The sequence below is a fragment of the Anabrus simplex genome, chromosome 14, assembly GCF_040414725.1.
Source record: "Anabrus simplex isolate iqAnaSimp1 chromosome 14, ASM4041472v1, whole genome shotgun sequence".
Classification (NCBI taxonomy): Eukaryota; Metazoa; Arthropoda; class Insecta; order Orthoptera; family Tettigoniidae; genus Anabrus; species Anabrus simplex.
Window position 1 is genome coordinate 50,303,974 of NC_090278.1, and position 18,611 is coordinate 50,322,584.

Consider the following 18,611-nt stretch of genomic DNA (forward strand, 5'->3'; position numbering starts at 1 on the left):
CATTGAAGTGTTCGTTACCCATCGCCTCCAAGAAGAGAAAACAGTAATTGATGGCAATGATGAAGAGAATGAACATGATGAAGAAAATAGTTTAGGTAACATGAATGCGTACCAATATGCCTTATGAGCCGTTAAAAGACATTCAGTCTCTTTTGCTAGTAAAAAATGAACCGGCATTACTTCTCACGCCCACATTTTAACTGAGAACAGTGCTACCAGGGATATTTATGTACAGTGTACAATAATTGTGGATTACTGGAAGTAATAAAGACAGTAATGTACAGTATTACTATTGGTGTTATTTGTATAAAACATGTAGTGTGTATTATATATGTGTATGTACTATAGAACTGTGAGGAAGTTCTAAGTAAGAACATATTTGTCTTAGTGCTGATGAACTAGAGTGTGATTAGGGTCATTATTTTATCTGCTACCACACAAAATAATATAAATCTACTCAGTATTGTAGCTGGTCTTGACTCAAAATTAACTAACTACTGTGGCGTGGGACTGTAACATCCATCCAATAGTTGTCAGCATGTAGGCCTAAATGATTCTTGTTTTCGCATTTGGTATTTACCCAACAAAATAGATTAAAACTCAGCCATAGACAACTAAGAGAGATTAGGTTTACGGTAATCTACCATCTTGTAGTCTTAAGAGCAAATGGAATGTCGAGACAGACGAGTAAGCAGACAGATTGTCTGAAATTGAAATGCCTGCAAAAGGTAGCTGAAGCCACACGATTATTATTATTATTATTATTATTCCCCCTGTCAGTAATTTTAAAGTCATTTTAGTGACTGATCGAAGTACCATGCGAAATCCAATAAAGGACTACAAAGAAATAGTCTCCTTTCGCCGTCAACGCTGCACGACTTACTTCACGTTTTTAGTTCGAAGCATACGATTAGTTGTTCGTGGTTGACGAATGGAGTGCAATCCATGGTCATTTCTTTGGCTTTTGATGTTAATCACACTCTTAGTACTCAATGTGATTTTTTTCCGTTCTGTTCACTCATCATACACATTAAGTCGTACGAGGTAATTTTGTTAACTGAATTCCCTAATTTTTATCTTCTTGTAAAGTCGGGTGGAATGTTATTAAGTAAAATAGGCCTAATGCAATTCCAACTATATACACAGCCCTGTTCTAGATACACTTTGCATACTTTTGCAGCTAAATAGTCTTATTCTGAGAGCAGATATTGGCACTAAAACATCGGGAAAAACTTCAAACTATTTTTGTAAGAATAATAATAATGGTAATATGTCTAATAATATTGTTGCTTGCTTTACGTCCCACTAACTACTTTTACGGTGTTTGTTGACGCCGAGGTGCCGGAATTTAGTCACGGAGGAGTTCATTTATGTGCCCGTAAATCTACTGAACGGAGGCTGACGTGTTTGAGTAGCTTCGAATACCATGGGACTGAGCCAGGATCAAACCTGCCAAGTTGGGGTCAGAAGGCCAGCGCCTCAACCGTCTAAACCACTCAGCCTCACAAGTGATTTTTTTGTAAACTCCATATGTAAGTTAATCTTCGTATCTTGGAGAGACTGTAGAAGTAATTTATTCTGAAAAGATAAACAGAATATTTCCAGAGGGTTTAAAAAAGAAGTTTAATGGACTTTTGACTAATGGTTGAGTTTGAATGAATTGGGCACTTCAGTTTCCCTTTGGTGTGTACAGTTAATGTATTGGCCAATTTTCCGGGAGAAAGGATAAAGCCTTTACCCAGGTCACACAGACTAAATGTCCTTGAAATGACCTTGTTCGAATTCAAAGAAAGTCGCAAGAACCTTTCCAGTGAGTCCCAGTACTAGAGAATTGACGTTTTATGGTATAGTGACGTGCTTCAAGAGTTTATCTGTCAAGACAAGTTTATCTGTCTCAAGAAATGGGTGGCTTACACTTCTAAGTGAGGTTATGCACACTTTGGAATGGAACCAGAATGCTCCTTATGCTATCACTATAATCGGAGATTATCAAACGAAAATAGAATCTACTAAGTCAGTAAGCATGGAGAAGTTTGGGTGATAGATTAAAGGAGGGCAAGGTAGTACACAAGAAGCTCTTTGCCAAGAGAAAGGAATAGCGCAGTTGATGGGGGAAAATATATTTCACAATTTCTTTTACAGTCATATAAAGGTAGAGTGGTATGGTGTATGTGAAAATTAGAGGTAGATAAATCTAAATTATATAACTGTGTGTATGTGTGTGCGTGTGTGTGTGTGTGTGTGTGTGTGTGTGTGTGTGTGTGTGAATCTAATGTAATCTTTTGTTAAAGGGTGATTCTTGTGGAAAGATTGGGCATAGATCAGCATTCAAAATAGCTGTTGTGATCATTGTAATTTTTTTGTATTTCCCTGATATGTTCTTCTTCTCCTGCTTGCAGATTCCTTTTGATAATGGAGGAGCCAGTTTTTATCAAATGTGAGCCTGGTTATGTATCAGGTACAGCAGAACTGAATAATGCTGTAAGTGGAATAATTTAAATCATATTTGCACCTCTATTATTTCAATCACATACCCACTGTGGGTGGGGTACGCAGATTGCCTGCCTGTCGTAAGAGGTGGTTGAAAGGGGTGTCAAGGCGATGATGGAATTAGAACCATGAGACTACTTGTGATGTAAACACCATGGGTCGAGGTTACTTTTAATCACTACCACCAGGGGTCTACGTTATGTAGGATTAGTACCATTCTCTGAGGAACTCCACGGGTCTGGGCGTTGCCTGTGATTATAATGTCCATGCAAGAGAATGTGCCGTACACTGTTCTGGAATGTGTTGTTCTCCTGCATTCAGAAGTAGTCTGTGTTACCTATGAGTAGTACCACTGTATGAGGAACACCATGGGTCTATATTGCCTGTGATTAGTACCATATGAGAAACACCATGGGTCTCTGTTGCCTGTGGGTGGTACCATAATGTGTGATACACCATGGGTTTACATTGCTTATGACAAGTACCACTATGTGAGCTACAGCATGAGTATATGGAGCCTGTAATTAGTACCACTGTGTGAAGAACACCACAGATCTAGCCGGTGCCCTTGATAAGTCCCACTGTGAGTGGAACCCATGGGTCTGCGTTGCTTGTGAGTAGTACCCTTATTTGAGGAACACCATGGTCCTGCTTTTAGCAGTGATTAGTACCATTATGAAGGGCCAGTGACCTGCATTTTGGACCCTTTTGGACATCAAACATTGTCTGAGATTATAAGGCGTTGTGAATGGGAGCCACTGATTGTTTTGTATTCGTGGTTATTTTTTATCATCATTCGTTTTAGATTCTAGTCGGAGGATACATTTCCCCCTGTGGGTGGGGGACACAGATGAAGGATACACCCACGGTATCACCTAGCTGTCGTAAGAGGTGACTAAAAGGGCCCCAGGTGCTGTCAGCTTGGGAGCATGGGTTTCCAACCACGGGGCCCTTAGCTGAGCCCTGGCATTGCTTCCACTTACTTGTGCCAGGCTCCTTACTTGCATCTACCCTGACTGACCTCCCTTGGTCAACTCTTGTTCTTTTATGACCACAATGGTAGTAGAGCATTGAAGGCCTAGGGAGTCTTACATTTTCACGCTCTTCACGGCCATTGTCTTACTTTGCCTGATACTGCATTTTTCAAAGTGTCAGATCCCTTCTTTTTCCTTTCTCCCTCTCTCTCCACCCTCTGCGGGTGGGGGACACAGACGTAGACTACACCCACCATATCCTCTGCCTGTCATAAGAGATGACTAAATGGGGTGACCAAGGGATGATGACATGAGAAGCGTTAGATTACTAGTGATTAGTACCATTAAGTGCGGAACACCATAGGTCAACATTACTTGCGACTAGTACCACATCGCAAGGGTCTAAACTGTATAGGAGCAGTTCCACTATGTGAGGAACATGTAGGTCTAAGTGTTGCTTATGTTAGAGGTCGTCATGTGTATTCCACTGGTCGGTTCCACTATTTTCAGTATGGTGTGCATTAGCTATGAGTAGTACCGCTTTATGTGCAAAACCATGGGTGTACATTGCCTGTAGTTAGTACTACTATGTTAGAAACACCACGGGTTTGGCTGACATCCATGATTAGTACCACTATTTGAGGAAAACCATTGGTCTGTGTTGCCAGAGATTAGTATTATATGAAGAAATCCATGAGATATTGCCTGTGGGCATTACCATAATTTGTTATGCATGGTGGGTCTGCATTGCCTATGATTAATACCACTATGTTGGCGATCCCATGAGTATTCGTGACCTGTGATTAATTCCACCAAGTGAGGAACACAACTGGAATACTGCCGCCCATGTAGGTGAGGAGCACCCGTGGGTCTGTGTTGCTTGTGAGTGGTGCTCTTATGTGTGAAATACCATGGGTTTGTGCTACCTGCGAGTGGTGCCATTGAGTGTGACATACTATGGCTTTACATTACCTCTGATTAGTACCCCCATGCAAGAAACACCATGAGTCTTCGTTACCTGTGATTAGTAGGCCTACCACTGTAGGAGAAACACTACAATTCTGTTTTACTTGTGATTAGTACCATCATGAGGGGCTAGTGACCTGGATTTTGGATCCCTTTAGATAATAAGCATCGTCTCAGTAATATAGACATTGTGAAATGGATCCACTGATTGTTTTTGTTTCATGATCATTTTCTCATCACCATTCATTTTAGATTTGAGTCAGAGGATACGTTACAAAGTTTTAATTTGCATTTAGTTACACCTCGTACCATTATGGGCCAATTACCTAGCTGTTAGGCCCCTTTGAATGACAAACATCATCAGTGGATATATTATGAAGTTTTAATTAATGTTTCTTTTTGTTGCACCTCAATACCATTAGTGACTGATGACCTAGCTGTTAGGCTCCATATAATAACAACAATCATCATCATCATCATCATTTTAATCTCATGCCTGTAGTAGATATAGGCCTACATTGTTTAAATTCTTCAATGAAAATTTGATGACATTCATCTTTTAATTAATTGATCATTTATTAGTTTCAGCAAGCTTTGGCCTGGTCAGTATCAGCTAATGGAAGCCACTTGATGAAGTTCTACTGGCGGGGTATTATTTACCATAAAGTAATGTGTGAGACATGTTGACCTTCGCCTGCCTATTTTCACATATTATCGATCCTAGTCTGATTCATTTTGGCCTTAGCAGCAAGATTTATGTTGTGTTTTTTTTCCCAATTTTTATTACTAAAACTTGTACATTTATGCACTTCTGGAAAGATCAGAACAAATGAATAATTCATGAATAATTCATGAATACACTGACTGATATAATGTTCCACCATTAACAGCCCTGAATATGGTTTCTTGTGGTTTCCCATTTTCACATCCGGCAAATGCTGATGCTATACCGTAATTAAGGCCATGCTGCTACCTTGTCATTCCTGGCCCTTGCCTATCCATACATAACCGAAAACCATTGATGTGTTGGTGCGACATTGAAGAACCACTGAGAAGTCACTACAATAAAAAAGATACCAAGAATATTAAGAAACAAAGTATGATTACCATGTCACTGTGTTTATTTTTCTAATGCTAAAACTATCCATAAAAATAATTAGTTAAGTGATTTATTTAATAATATTTATAAAAATATTTAGTTAACTTATTTTTATCCCTTTTCACAAACACTGGAAATAATTTGTACCTAAGCTAGTTCTATAAATATGCCAAGCTAAGAGGTATAGGATATTAATATTTTTATAATACTGTATACATCTCTCATTTAAATTATTGCAACATTGCATTATCAGAACCCCTGTATCATTTGTTTAAGAAGCCATGCTGGTACAAATATTTTATTAACTTCATCCACTTCATTTTCCGCCGATTAGATACATGAATTCACTTTCATTGTAAAATTGAATATGTATTTTAACTATAATCCTAGTATACTATGTAAAATAGGGTTCCAAACTACTTTCGATATTCAATAATAATAATAATAATGTACTGTATACATCAATTAATCAAATTTTGTCTGCAATGGTAATAAGGAAGTTAAGAGGAATTCTTGGAATTTTTTATAAAAAACCACTGTACAGCAGTACTGTACTTGAGAATAAAAATTTGTGTACGTATTGACTAGTCCTATACATACTGATTTTGTAAATTACTACCGTAATTTAAATCTGGTCAACTGAAGAAATTATTTAAATGTAAACTAATATGAGAGTTACTTTGTATCATTTTATGCCAATAATCACCATTCCCTTATCCAAAATTTTGTTATCAAATATCTTTTCCTCCCCTTCTTAATTTTTGCTCATAGAGGTAATGTATTACGAATTCCAATAAAAACTCATTTTGAAATCTCTTTAGCACATTGCAGTCCGGGTGCTTTTCACACCATGCACAAGCCCTGTTCCTGACAATTTTCTACCTACCTCCAAAGTGGAGGTCATGCATACTAAAGGTCTCCATTCACCGTTTACAGTTGGTTGAACAAAAGTAGTCATCTAGTTTAGTCCTACTCCACTAAGGAGCGTGACCTGTCCAACCGCTTGGCGCTAGACAACCTGAGCTAACGCATCACGTTCTTTCGACAGATTCGCATTTGCATTCACCGCGGTCTTTGCGAACATGGAAGGGGAATCCAAAGACAGGGTGAAAGCAATAATTGAGAGGAATGAATATGGATTATTAAAGTAAGAAGGGATGAAGAGCAAAAAGTGGGAATGCATCTTGCAAATGGTGAACATGTAGGATATGTGCCATGTAAACATTGTGCTTCCTTATTAATGGTTGCATCTATTATCTCACATATGAAGGCAGGTATGTGTAAATTGTGGCCCAATAGAGTACCACATTGCGCGCGGCTGTGAGCTTGCATCCGGGAGATAGTAGGTTCGAATCCCACTATCGGCAGCCCTGAAGATGGTTTTCCGTGGTTTCCCATTTTCACACCAGGCAAATGCTGGGGCTGTACCTTAATTAAGGCCACGGTCGCTTCCTTCCAACTCCTAGGCCTATCACATCCCATCGTCGCCATAAGACCTATCTGTGTCGGTGCGACGTAAAAGCCCCTAGCAAAAAAAAAAAAAGAGTACCACATTATATCAAACAAACCATTGCTCTGTAGTATGTCGGAATATCTGCAACAGAGTTTTGTCCTCTTACAGTTGTTTCAGTTAATGTTGGCATAGTCTATGAATGAATAAATGTTGCTGATATTCCTCCTACAACAAGTTATCTATTAAAAAATCACCTTTCTTATGGCAATCCTTTGTATGTTGGAGAAATAACAGCATAGAATTGACTTGCTCTGCTAGGGAAGAAAACATTGTCTATTCCAGCCCCCAGTGCGGCAAGTGGAAGAAATCTCATTTCAACTGGTAACCAAATTAGTGACAAATGGAGCTTGCTTATCAGAGATAGACTAAATGATGTTTTCTTGATTCATTCTGTACTAAAAGAGAAAAAACAATACTGATTAATGTTTGTGACAATGTGAAAGACAGGAAATTTAATGCTCTGTGTCTACTAATGTAGTTACCATGCTCAGTTACTGCAGTCACTTAAATACAGCCATTGTCCATTATTCAGGAGATAGTGGGTTCAAACCTCATTGTCGGCAGCCCTGAAGATGATTTCCATGGTTTCCCCACTTTCACACCGTTCCTGTTGCTGCAAATTTCTCCAGGATATGATCCCTTATTTGTTCAGAGAGTCTGATTGGGAACTCCCTTGATTGAGCTGGAAGGGAGGTACACTTTCATTCAACTGTTCCCCAGCAATTCCCATCAAAAACTGCTTGTTCCTAATATTTTTAGTGGGTTTAAGAAATGGAACAGGCTGAATGCATTGAATAAGGAAGGATAAAGATGGGTCTGTTTATGATGGATGCTGTTATCCTATCTAGCTTGCTGGTTGACTACATAGAAACATTATGAATGAATTCTGACAGCTCGCTTATCCTTCCAAACTATAAGTAAAATTTTACTTTTACGCATAAACATTATCTCCCCCTTTTCAAGATGACCATAATTATCTGAAATGGTTCCGCAAACCCATGTTTTATGCTGCATGATATTTTCTGCAATAGTCACACTATTGTAACAGTTATCTTGATAAATATGGTGCCATGTACCAAGAAAGGGTTTCATGACAGATAATATTGTCTGCACAAGTTCCTTTCCTGTTTTACTCTCGCAGACCATTCGTACTATAATACCATTTATTTTAATTTCCCTGGATTATATGTCCTGAACATGCCATAGCACAGAGGTGCCAACTATTACGGATTGTCAATAATTATTACGGATTTCACTTCACGATTACGGATTTACGGTCAAAGGGGAAATTATTACGGAAAAGCTGACATTATCACGAAAAAATAATTTTCGACGGAAACAAAAGAAAAGGAAAAATGTTCAGTCCTTAAGAGGCTTTCTCCTAAATTGTCTTTATTTCAGTGCTTATGAGTTGGCCACGATACTTATTCGATCGTGACTTCCTTTTGCTACCCATAAGCGTTGTAAAATTCATTGTGAATGATGGAGCTCAGGTGCTGCTCTTCTCCACTACAAATCCGTCAGTAATGTTGTATTTGCTGTGTTAAGTGTACCTGACAGTTGACAGAAATATTGAGAAAGAAGTGAGGCCTACCTTAAGCACATCTGCACTGGTATCGCTTATGGGTCAGAAAACGAAAATGTCATCACAGTCGGAAGGATGCTTCAAGAAAACCTATGCTGAAAAGCAGCTGCTGCGTGAGAAACAACCTACAAGGAATGTTTCTTCACAGAACCAACAGGTTGCGTGCAAATGTTATTGTGTAATATGATATACTTATGGATAGATTGCTAGAGGAAAGGGCAAAAGGGGTGTCATTATCAACAAGGAAGGAGCATGCTTTGGACTTGACTCGAAATTTTTCTTGGGGGTGGAGGGCGATTACTGATAATCCACTTCAAAGTTGGCACCTCTGCATAGCACCATGTTTTATGCTGCATGATATTTTCTGCAATAGTCACACTATTGCAACGGTTATCTTGATAAATATGGTGCCGTGTACCAAGAAAAGGTTTCATGACAGATAATATTGTCTGCTCAAATTCCTTTCCTGTTTTACTCTTGCAGACCATGCATACTAAAATAACATATTATTCATTTCTCTGGATTATATGTTCTGAATATGCCATAGGCTCATCTCCTTATTTAATGACAGCTGCTGCTTCGGTTTGTGTACAGACTGAAACTAACAGCGACTAAACCTTCTGTATCCTATTGGTAACATCTGTTGTCTGACTACTGGCATTGAATTACAGATAGGAAGAATCTGTTGAAATCTATTTTTGGCTCATAGTTTTCGGATGCAACTTCTTCACCTACCTCGCCAATATACAAAATATTTTTTTTTTTAATTTCTGTGCTAGTGACATTAGTCTATTTCAGTGTTTTGGGAAATAAGTTATGAGAATATGATTGTTAATTCTGCTGATAGTTTGTCTGCTCAGGTACATTCTCAAAAAGTAACCCTCACCAAACGTAAGTCCCACTACTTGGGACTTACCCACAATTATCATGAAGGCAAACATAAGTTTTTTTGACACCCGTCGTCATTGTGTTAAAAATATGTAAGTACGTAGTCTCTTAAGTGGAGACATATTTCAGTATATTCGATATTCATTCTTTATTGCTGCCAATTCAAAACTGCAATCCTTCGAATTTTGTTTAATTTAGATAGCATATGACCTCAGGATTTCCTATGTGGATATATATATTTTATGTATTCTATATTGTTCTTGTGCTATCTCCTTATATGGTCCATACTTTATCAATGCAAGTTGGATGTTTTCCTTTTTCTTTTCGTTCCTTGACATGGATGGTTGATATTGTTTTGACATCTGATGATGAAGACTACATATATTAAGCTTTCATATTATGTATTGGTAAAAAAATCTTTTTGATATTACTATGTCTCATTTTGATCCTGTGCATTATTTTGCTAGTAAGGCAAAGTATGAATTTTAACACTATAAAGATGACAGGTATGCACTTGAATATGAATTTCATTTCCTTCTGTCTGTTGTTTCCTAGGATTGTGATGTGATGCTGCCCACTGAAGAACAGACAGATGTAAAGGCTGAACCTGAAAATGTATTTTATAAACCATTTATAAAAGAGGAAATTGAAATTCAGGTTAAGTACACCTCAGTACATATTTTTAGATTGTACAGTTTTCCATTTAGCACTGTAGTGGTAGTGTCGATAATGTGAACACTCTATGGAAATAAATCAGAAGATGATATGCACAATAGCTTAGCAAGGTCATCACTATGTGGACTGTGATTTGAATCGTTGTCAATGCACATAGAAATAACACACCTCTCTTTCAGATTGCTCAGGTCCTTTGTCCTATGATTTCAAAAACAACAGTTTTGTAAAATTCCTAGCTTTGTTGCTGTATTTTTAAGTTGGAAGATTATGGGTTCAGATCCTTCCAATATCTGGTTAACCATTTTTGAAAACCTGCTAACTATTACTGATTTCACTTCACAATTATTACAGCATTATGGTCAAAGGGGAAATTATTATGGAAAAATGATATTATCACAATAAAAATAATTTTCTACAAAAAAAAGAAGGAAAGGAGAAAATTGTTCCATGCTTTGAAGCATTACTGCTCTACCCTCCTCGTTTCAATGCTTTTGAGTTGCGAACTATACTTAGTCGATCGTCACTTGCATCTGCTACCCACGAGCATTGTAAATATCTTTGTGAATCTCTTCTCCTCTCTAAAACCTTAAGCAATCTATTAAGCGCATCAGACAGTAACTATCCACAGAAAGAGTTTTCAGTGTCAGTGTTGATAGAAAAAGTCAGACAGGGTTCGGGCCTACATTAAGCACAGCTACACTGGAATCGCTTATGGTTCAGATGACAAAAATCATAGAGGCAGGATGCTTCAAGAAATCCTACACTGAAAATTAGCTGCTGGGTATGAAACAAGCTTCAATGAATTTTTCACAGAATATGCAAATTTTATTGTGAATTGTGATATACCTAATAGATAGCTGTTGGAAGGGCAGAGTGTGCCGTTATCAAGTAGGAGAGGCGCATGTTTTGGATGTGGATGGGGGGAATTTACTGATAACCCACTTCAAAAGTTGGCACCTCTGTTTTTGCTCAATATTTTCCATTTCTTTGGCATGTACTGTATATACTGCATGCAACCGTGTGAGCTGGAGGTTTATGTAGAGTGTTCTTGAAAATTAAACGTTCACTAGTGTAGAAAAGTTAGGTTTTGGAATAACATATTATGATGACTGGTGACTGTGATCAAAGACATAACTGTGCTATTTATGTGGTGCATTCTTTAAACTTGTATTTTATATTTTTCCTGTATTCCAGACATATTTTTCTCTTTTTATGTGATAAAGACAAGAACCTTCTCTTAGATACACTACATTGCCATGGACACCTCTGGCTACCAGGGTAACTGGTGCTGCTAAAATGCTACTATAATGAAAGTCTGCCTTTCACCTCAGTCATAGCCTCTATCCTTTTAGGTAGAGTTTCCACTAATTTTTGGTAGATATCTGCAAATGTTTTCTTCCATTCCTCCTGCAACATGGCAAGCAAGTATGTAGGCATTGTAAACTCACAGGACATCCCTCTCTGTGCTGTGAAGAGACGCTGCATATAGCAAGTTTGTGTTAATTCCCACTTCTTACATTAGATGGGAGTACCTGACTGCACTCTGTTCAATATTTAAGAGTAGTTCATTGGATGCACAGTAGGGTTCTCTCTGACGTCACGTACACTTTGACTGTGATGAAATTCACTGATCAATATTGATCACAGATCCTTCGTTCCACAGATGACCACAGATGGCAGAAAATGGATGACTTTAAAGACTGAAATGGCACAATGAATTAATTGAGAGGAGGATTGACTTATGAGATCTGAAGCTTCAAACATCATACCACACGGGTTGTAAATTCTGTGTCAAACCCCCAGTGTAAAGAGCCAGTGCTGGATGTTTATTGTAAGACAAATTTCTTTTAAAAGTTAATTTATGTATTCTGTTTTTCCAAACTTTCCATAAACCTGAAAAGTATTCTATATGAATATAAATTTTCTCCTCATGTCTTCCTCTTCATAGAATGTATTGTGCTGACCTTGTAATTTAACTTTATTCTCCCTCCCATTTTCAGTTCTAAAGTGGGCGAATGCTTGCTATTAACTTTAAATCTCCTCTCTATTTTATAGGACATGAAGATTGAAACCAATGACGAGGAGTATAATGCGAGTGTAGTTTCCTCAAAAAAGTGAGTGATCAGATTTTATGATAATTTCACTTCTAGAAATAATGTTCTATAACATTTTTCAATAACTGTGACTTACTTCGTATTTCAATAACACTTATTATTCTAATTTCACAAATATTGTTCATTGAGCTCTTGGGCGGGGGAATTAGTGGAGTGGATATTGCTATTGAATACTTATTTACTTACTGACAGATGTCATATGGCATGGTTCAGGTCATGAAGCCATGGTGTTATGCTTCACCATCTTATACCAGGTGTATGCATAAATCTTTTCAGGTTTCACTAAGAGATGATACCAGCAAACAGTACGCAGCATATGAATTTGACACATACGTCACCTTGTTCGTCTGACATTAACCTACCAACACAAAGAAGTTGAGTCCATCAAAGATTGCCATCTGTGTTGTATCGTTCAGTGATCTTGTTGACGTTTGAGTGTGAATAAGAACATTTGTGGGACACATTGCTTTTCTTATTTAATCAAAAGAAAAATGCTGTGGAAAGTCGTTATTTGCTGGAAGAAACATGTGGTGAACACGCTCCATCGATTAGAACATGTGAGACATCGTTGCAATAATTTAAATGTGGTGATTTCAATGTGAAAGGCAGTGCACACTGTGGTAGACCAAAAGAGCGGTATTGTATATTATCAACTCTTGAAGCCCGGTGAAACCATTAACCCTTACCACTCGTCTGTTGGATGAGGCCCGACATTTTGATATTCCCATTCTGGTCGCATGTCGGGGGAGACCCGACATGACATTTTATTGCCCACCGCTCATCTGCCGTCTCTTAGCCGACAAAATTCACGATGATATACTGTACTGTCATCTTTTGGTTTAGCGTGGAACTTTGTAGAATTCAGATAATATTTGACAGTCAGTAAAAAATCTATTATTTAGGTGGCAGTGTAGCTGTCAGCTGTCCACTCACGCACACAAAAGCTCGAGCGATAGTAAACAATCATGGTCGTCATGTGCTCTTCTAGTCATATATATGTTGTATATGTCAGGGAACACACGAAACCACAGTATTTTCGCACCTTTGCCTCTAATGAATATATCTAATAGCATTTCACGATGCCTAAAAGTGAACTGAAGATTGTCGGTTTGTGTACCGTGACCCAACATGTACCTGATGCTGACGGCTGGCACAATTATAAATCAACGAATCCAGATTTCAAGAAATCACCGTTTACAATGGTTTTAGCCTACAAACTACCGCGAGGTATGAAATCACAGACAGAATAGAGGTTTTCAGTTGATTTTTAGCGATAATTTGTACACTGAAATTATTAACGAAACCGATCGGTATGCGATAATAATAATAATAATAATAATAATAATAATAATAATAATAATAATAATAATAATAATAATGCAAAATAATTTGTCTTAAATTCCACATATTGCTTTTATTTGCTTCAGTATAGCTTGTTGTAAACGTGTATAGCCTAACTACATCATTTGAAAGCAAGTGCTATCTCCAAAATCGTGAAAAATGAATACAGATCATGTCTGTCTGTCTGTTAGATCATCAGCCCAGATATAAGATAAAAATTTACTTTTAAAATACGAGTAGTAGAGACAACACAGAGAACTTTAATTTGAGGGGTAAGGGTTAATGCACAATGCTATTGCTAACAAATTATTAATTTAAATCACGCATTGATTGAAAGATGACCGGAATGGGCCAGAAGACATGGCAAAGCGATTTTGTTACACGACAATGCACCGTCTCACACAGCAAAACCAGTGAGAGACACCTTGAAATCACTTGGATGGGACATTCTTCCACACCCGCCATACTGCTCCGACTTGGCGCCATCTGACTATCACCTCTTTCCATCAATGGGGCATGCACTCGCAGAGCAGCAGTTAAGTAATTTCGAGGAAGTTGAAAAATGGCTCGACGAATGGTTTCCTGCAAAAGACCAGCAGTTTTTCTGGCATGGTATTCATAACATACCTGACAGATGGGCGAAGTGTGTAGAAGCCGATGGCCAATATTTTTAATAAGCAAAAAAATGAATTTCCCTTGAAAATTACGTGTTTTCTTTACCATGAAATCCAGCAAAAAATTATGCGAACACCTGGTATGTACTACACTGTGCAAACTACAATGTTTCCAGTTCCTAATTATATGTCTGATTATTACATTAAACTTAAATAATATGTAAAGAGATAATGGATACATTTTTGGCAGCTACTATGATGTTAGGAAAAGTATAATTGTGTACTAACTTCATAAGTCATTATACCATCTGCATCATCTCTTTCTACTTGTTAATACTGTAGTCTGAATCAGATGGGTAGCTGTTTCTTTTGCAGTAGTTTTTAAGAAGAAAAAATAGTTTTGCCTGGCACAAGCTGTGTTTAATGCAGTGAAGATTCCCACAGAGCACAGCTCATTGAGTGGGTGGAATATGATACAACTTAGCAACCATATTATTGGGTTATTTTCTGAAACCACTTGTGCCCAGAACACTTCCTAGTTATCTCAAGATATAAGTTTGTCTCCACAGCAGGAAGGAAATTGTTGGAGTATTTGGTTGCAGGTAGTGATGCAAATTCCAGTGCCTCTGCTGACACTGGTATGCACAGTGCCAGTGCCAAACACGTCACTGTCCCAGAACACCAGTGCCGCGGCACTGTCAGTGCCACGATGACTACTTATTCATTGGACTCGTAAAAAAAGTTTTTGTTTCATGTATTATCAAAAAAGGGAACTACACATAGATATACTGTAATTTATATTAATATTTACATGCAAAATACTACAAAATAATCCTCAAATAAGTTTTCTATTCACATTCAATAAAAGTATTTTTCTCCCTATATTCACTGACAGCCTGTTTCATCTGTTAGTCTAAATTTGCATGCAAAATACTACAAAATAAACCTCAAATAAATTTTCCATTCACATTCAAGAACAGTATTTTTTTTCCCACTTTATTCGCTGACAGTCGGTAATTGAAAATTTGATCAGCTTTCAAAAACACATCTTCGGCAGGTGCGGATGTTGCTGCAACACACAACTTACGGACAACTAGATAGTAAATGTTGGGTTACTGAAGCTTTCTTCCCAACCACCATTTTAACAGATCTGCCTGCCTAGCTGATAAGGGGTCTTCCAGGTACGATGAAGCATATAGCTTTTTAAACATGTTATCGTCGATTTGAACGATATACAAGATATATCACACTGCTATGTACTGGTTTTTATCATCTGGAGTGACACAGAGGGCTAGATATTAGTCTATCTGTCATTGACATGGAATTCAAGACAATCAATAATACAACGGTGTATAACGAAAGGGAATGAAGTATAGCATGGCACGGTCCGGCAGCACTTGGTAGGACGGGGTGACCAGTAGGTACTGTAGAAGCAATCTGTCCTGGCACTGCCACTGACACCAGCATGAATCTGAGAAGCACTGGCCTGTATGTGCCGTGCCGTTGGCACGAGGCAGTCATGTGGCCACACACAATAGTGCTTCATTCGGCAACAGTGCCCGTCCTACTGTTCAGTGTACTCATGAAAAGCAGACTTGATTGATACTAACAGTATAAATAAGGTCAATATTCATGACACAAAATTTTTTATTCTTGTAAACCTTTCTCAGATTTATTTTTATGGCAGTGCCACTGGCACCAGTTCATGTTAAATCATGGCACCGTGCCTACCGTTCCATCTCTGGCACCAGTGTCAAAGCATGGTGCCAGTGCCTTCCTTACATCACAAGTTGCAGGTATGATTGTGTGAAATTACCAGGGGGGGGGGGGTTTGAATTGGAAGTCAATGTGGTAGAGGCTTCTGACCTCTTGAGAGCAGCAAAATCAAAGTAGTCTCTTGCTCACTAACACACTTTTTATTCACGATGTAGCAAGTTGTAATGTTGTTCTTACCTTTCTCTACCATATTATCAATTAATGTATCTGCAACTCTGTCCTCATTGGCAATGTCTTCTCTTCATACCCGCCCCAGGTTTCTTGCTTACTTCCTACGATGTACACTATGGGCCATCACCTTCTACTCCATTCTGGAATATTCTCTCTCCTCTCTTTCCCTTCTACTCCATTCTGGAATATTCTCTCTCCCCTCTTTCCCCTTCCGATACATCACATTTTTCCCGTTTGGATATGGTATAAATTTTCAGAACTCTTTCTGTCCCATGTCTGTGATACGATGCTTGCTCAGGAGAGGAGAATTACCTCTTATCCATGCCTTGTCAGCACTGTCTCATCATTTATAACCATGTATACTGGATTACCATCAGGTAGGGAGAGAGACTTCCTTCAATCAGTCTTGTGAAGCTGGTCTTTAAGAGAATTTTAATTTTGTTATCTGACTTCACTATGATGATGTTTAGCCTCTATTTTGATCAGAGTAGCTTATGCCCTGGTGGCCTGATGTATGCAGTATTCTAATTTCATCTATTTTTCCCCTGTTTACTTTGGCTCTTTGTCCTGGACTGTTTTAAGATGATTATTTCGGACTGTATATCTCTTATGCTCTATATAGCAGTGACAATCAGTGCTTCAAATAATACATGAACTTGTGATATGTTCCCCTTTATTCAGCGAACCATGGAGTTCATCAGTTGAATTACAGTAGAAGTCCGCTATGGTGAGTACGGGATATAGCGAGAACTCCATTGTAACGACACTTCCTGTCCCTTGAAAATTCTTATATTAAACTGTGTATTATCTTTCTTTTACAGCGAGAACCCTATCAATGATGCATCCGTTATTATGAGCAATTAAGCATGCATTATCATTTCCGGTATCAATATTTATGCACACCAGCAATTACAATGAACACGAACTATCATCTTCTGTATAGTTTTAGTGCTATATGCTTTAAGAGCTCTGCCAGCGACATTGAAACTCGAAGGTAATGTCAGAATTGATTAGTAATACTAGACTGTTGTTCTGTAAACATAGTTGGAAATTGAAAGAGAAGTTGTTTCCGCAATAAATGTGTAAACAACCTGGACAATAGTATTAGTTAACTTGTTAGAAATAAAGGCTGAAGTAAACAATCGATTAATTTAATGTTATGTACTGAAATTAAGTAAGAATATGATACAACTCAAAATATTGCATGCTGGGCTGAGTAGCTCAGGCGGTTGTGGCGCTGGCCTGCTGACCTGAACTTGGCAGGTTCGATCCTGGCTCAGTCTGGTAGTACTTCAAGGTGCTCAAGTGCATCAGCCTTTTTTCGATAGATTTACTATCATGTACAAGAATTCCTTTGGGAGTAAGTTCCGGCACATCGGTGAATCTGAAAACAGTAAAAGTGTTGGAACGTAAAGTTAATAACATTATTTAAAAAATACGGCACGGAAACAATGACTGATTTCAGGGGTTAATTTATTTAGCAAAACCTCATTTGGACGTTTCTATAGGGGGAAAGGGAAGAGAATGTGTTGAGCAAGAAAACATAGTAGTGAATATGTGAATCAGAACTATCCAACAGGTGTATGCTTTTTTTTTTTTTCTGACATGCATACATCTTAGGTCGTGTACGTACGGGTACAGTGAAAGATATAGGCTGTCTGCTGTTCCTAAAGATAAGAGTAAAAAAGGGCATGGAAAAAGACGAGAGAACAAATATTAAATACTTTCCCACTGGGGCATATTAAATAACAACAGTGAATTTAAAGATTTGTGAAACAACAGACAACAGATATAAAACATTTGCACTGGGCTCTATAAAAGTATCAGAGCATTATTTGCAGATTGCACTCTTTCTAAAATAAGTCTGAGCTAAAAGCTTATATTTCGGACCAGTAGGTTATTAAACATCATTTGCTGGTCACACTCCCCGATCATGAATTATTTGGAGGATAAATTTGGCCCTCTATGAGAGGATTACTTTGACTGTCATCTTGAATGCGACAATGCTTTGATTGCCTCGAGTCGAGACTTGAAGTTGCGAGTGTCAACGTACATGCCACCGTTGAAAAATGTGGATGCCTGTCCACTTCCTGGATTTCCTCGAGTCGAGACTTGAAGTTGCGAGTGTCAACGTACATGCCACCGTTGAAAAATGTGGATGCCTGTCCACTTCCTGGATTTTAATTTTGTCTTCATTATTAAGGGATATCACAACTTTTTCAGTATCCATAACTGGGCTACACAATAATATGACTACACTAGTCAACTTCACATGATTATGTTCCTCATCCGTACGTAGGCTATCGCACGACCCTTCACTGTATCACTCAACACAGAATAGCCCGCCTCTGTAGCGTAATGGTTAGTGTTATTAGCTGCCGTCCTCGGAGGCCTGGGTTCGATTC

General features: G+C 38.2%; 1 protein-coding gene across 3 annotated transcripts in view; it reads left to right on the forward strand.

Annotated features, from left to right (window-relative positions):
* The first annotated feature begins 948 nt into the window (after positions 1-948).
* LOC136885223 (gastrula zinc finger protein XlCGF7.1) overlaps positions 949-18,611 on the forward strand; it is a 135,212-nt gene continuing 117,549 nt past the window's right edge. For all 3 annotated transcript variants that reach the window (XM_067157665.2, XM_067157664.2, XM_067157666.2), the window contains exons 1-4: positions 949-1,044; positions 2,400-2,481; positions 10,071-10,172; positions 12,246-12,304. In XM_067157665.2, coding sequence (XP_067013766.2) covers positions 968-1,044; positions 2,400-2,481; positions 10,071-10,172; positions 12,246-12,304 — 320 coding nt within the window. In that variant the 5' untranslated portion in view covers positions 949-967. The remainder of the gene's footprint in view (positions 1,045-2,399; positions 2,482-10,070; positions 10,173-12,245; positions 12,305-18,611) is intronic.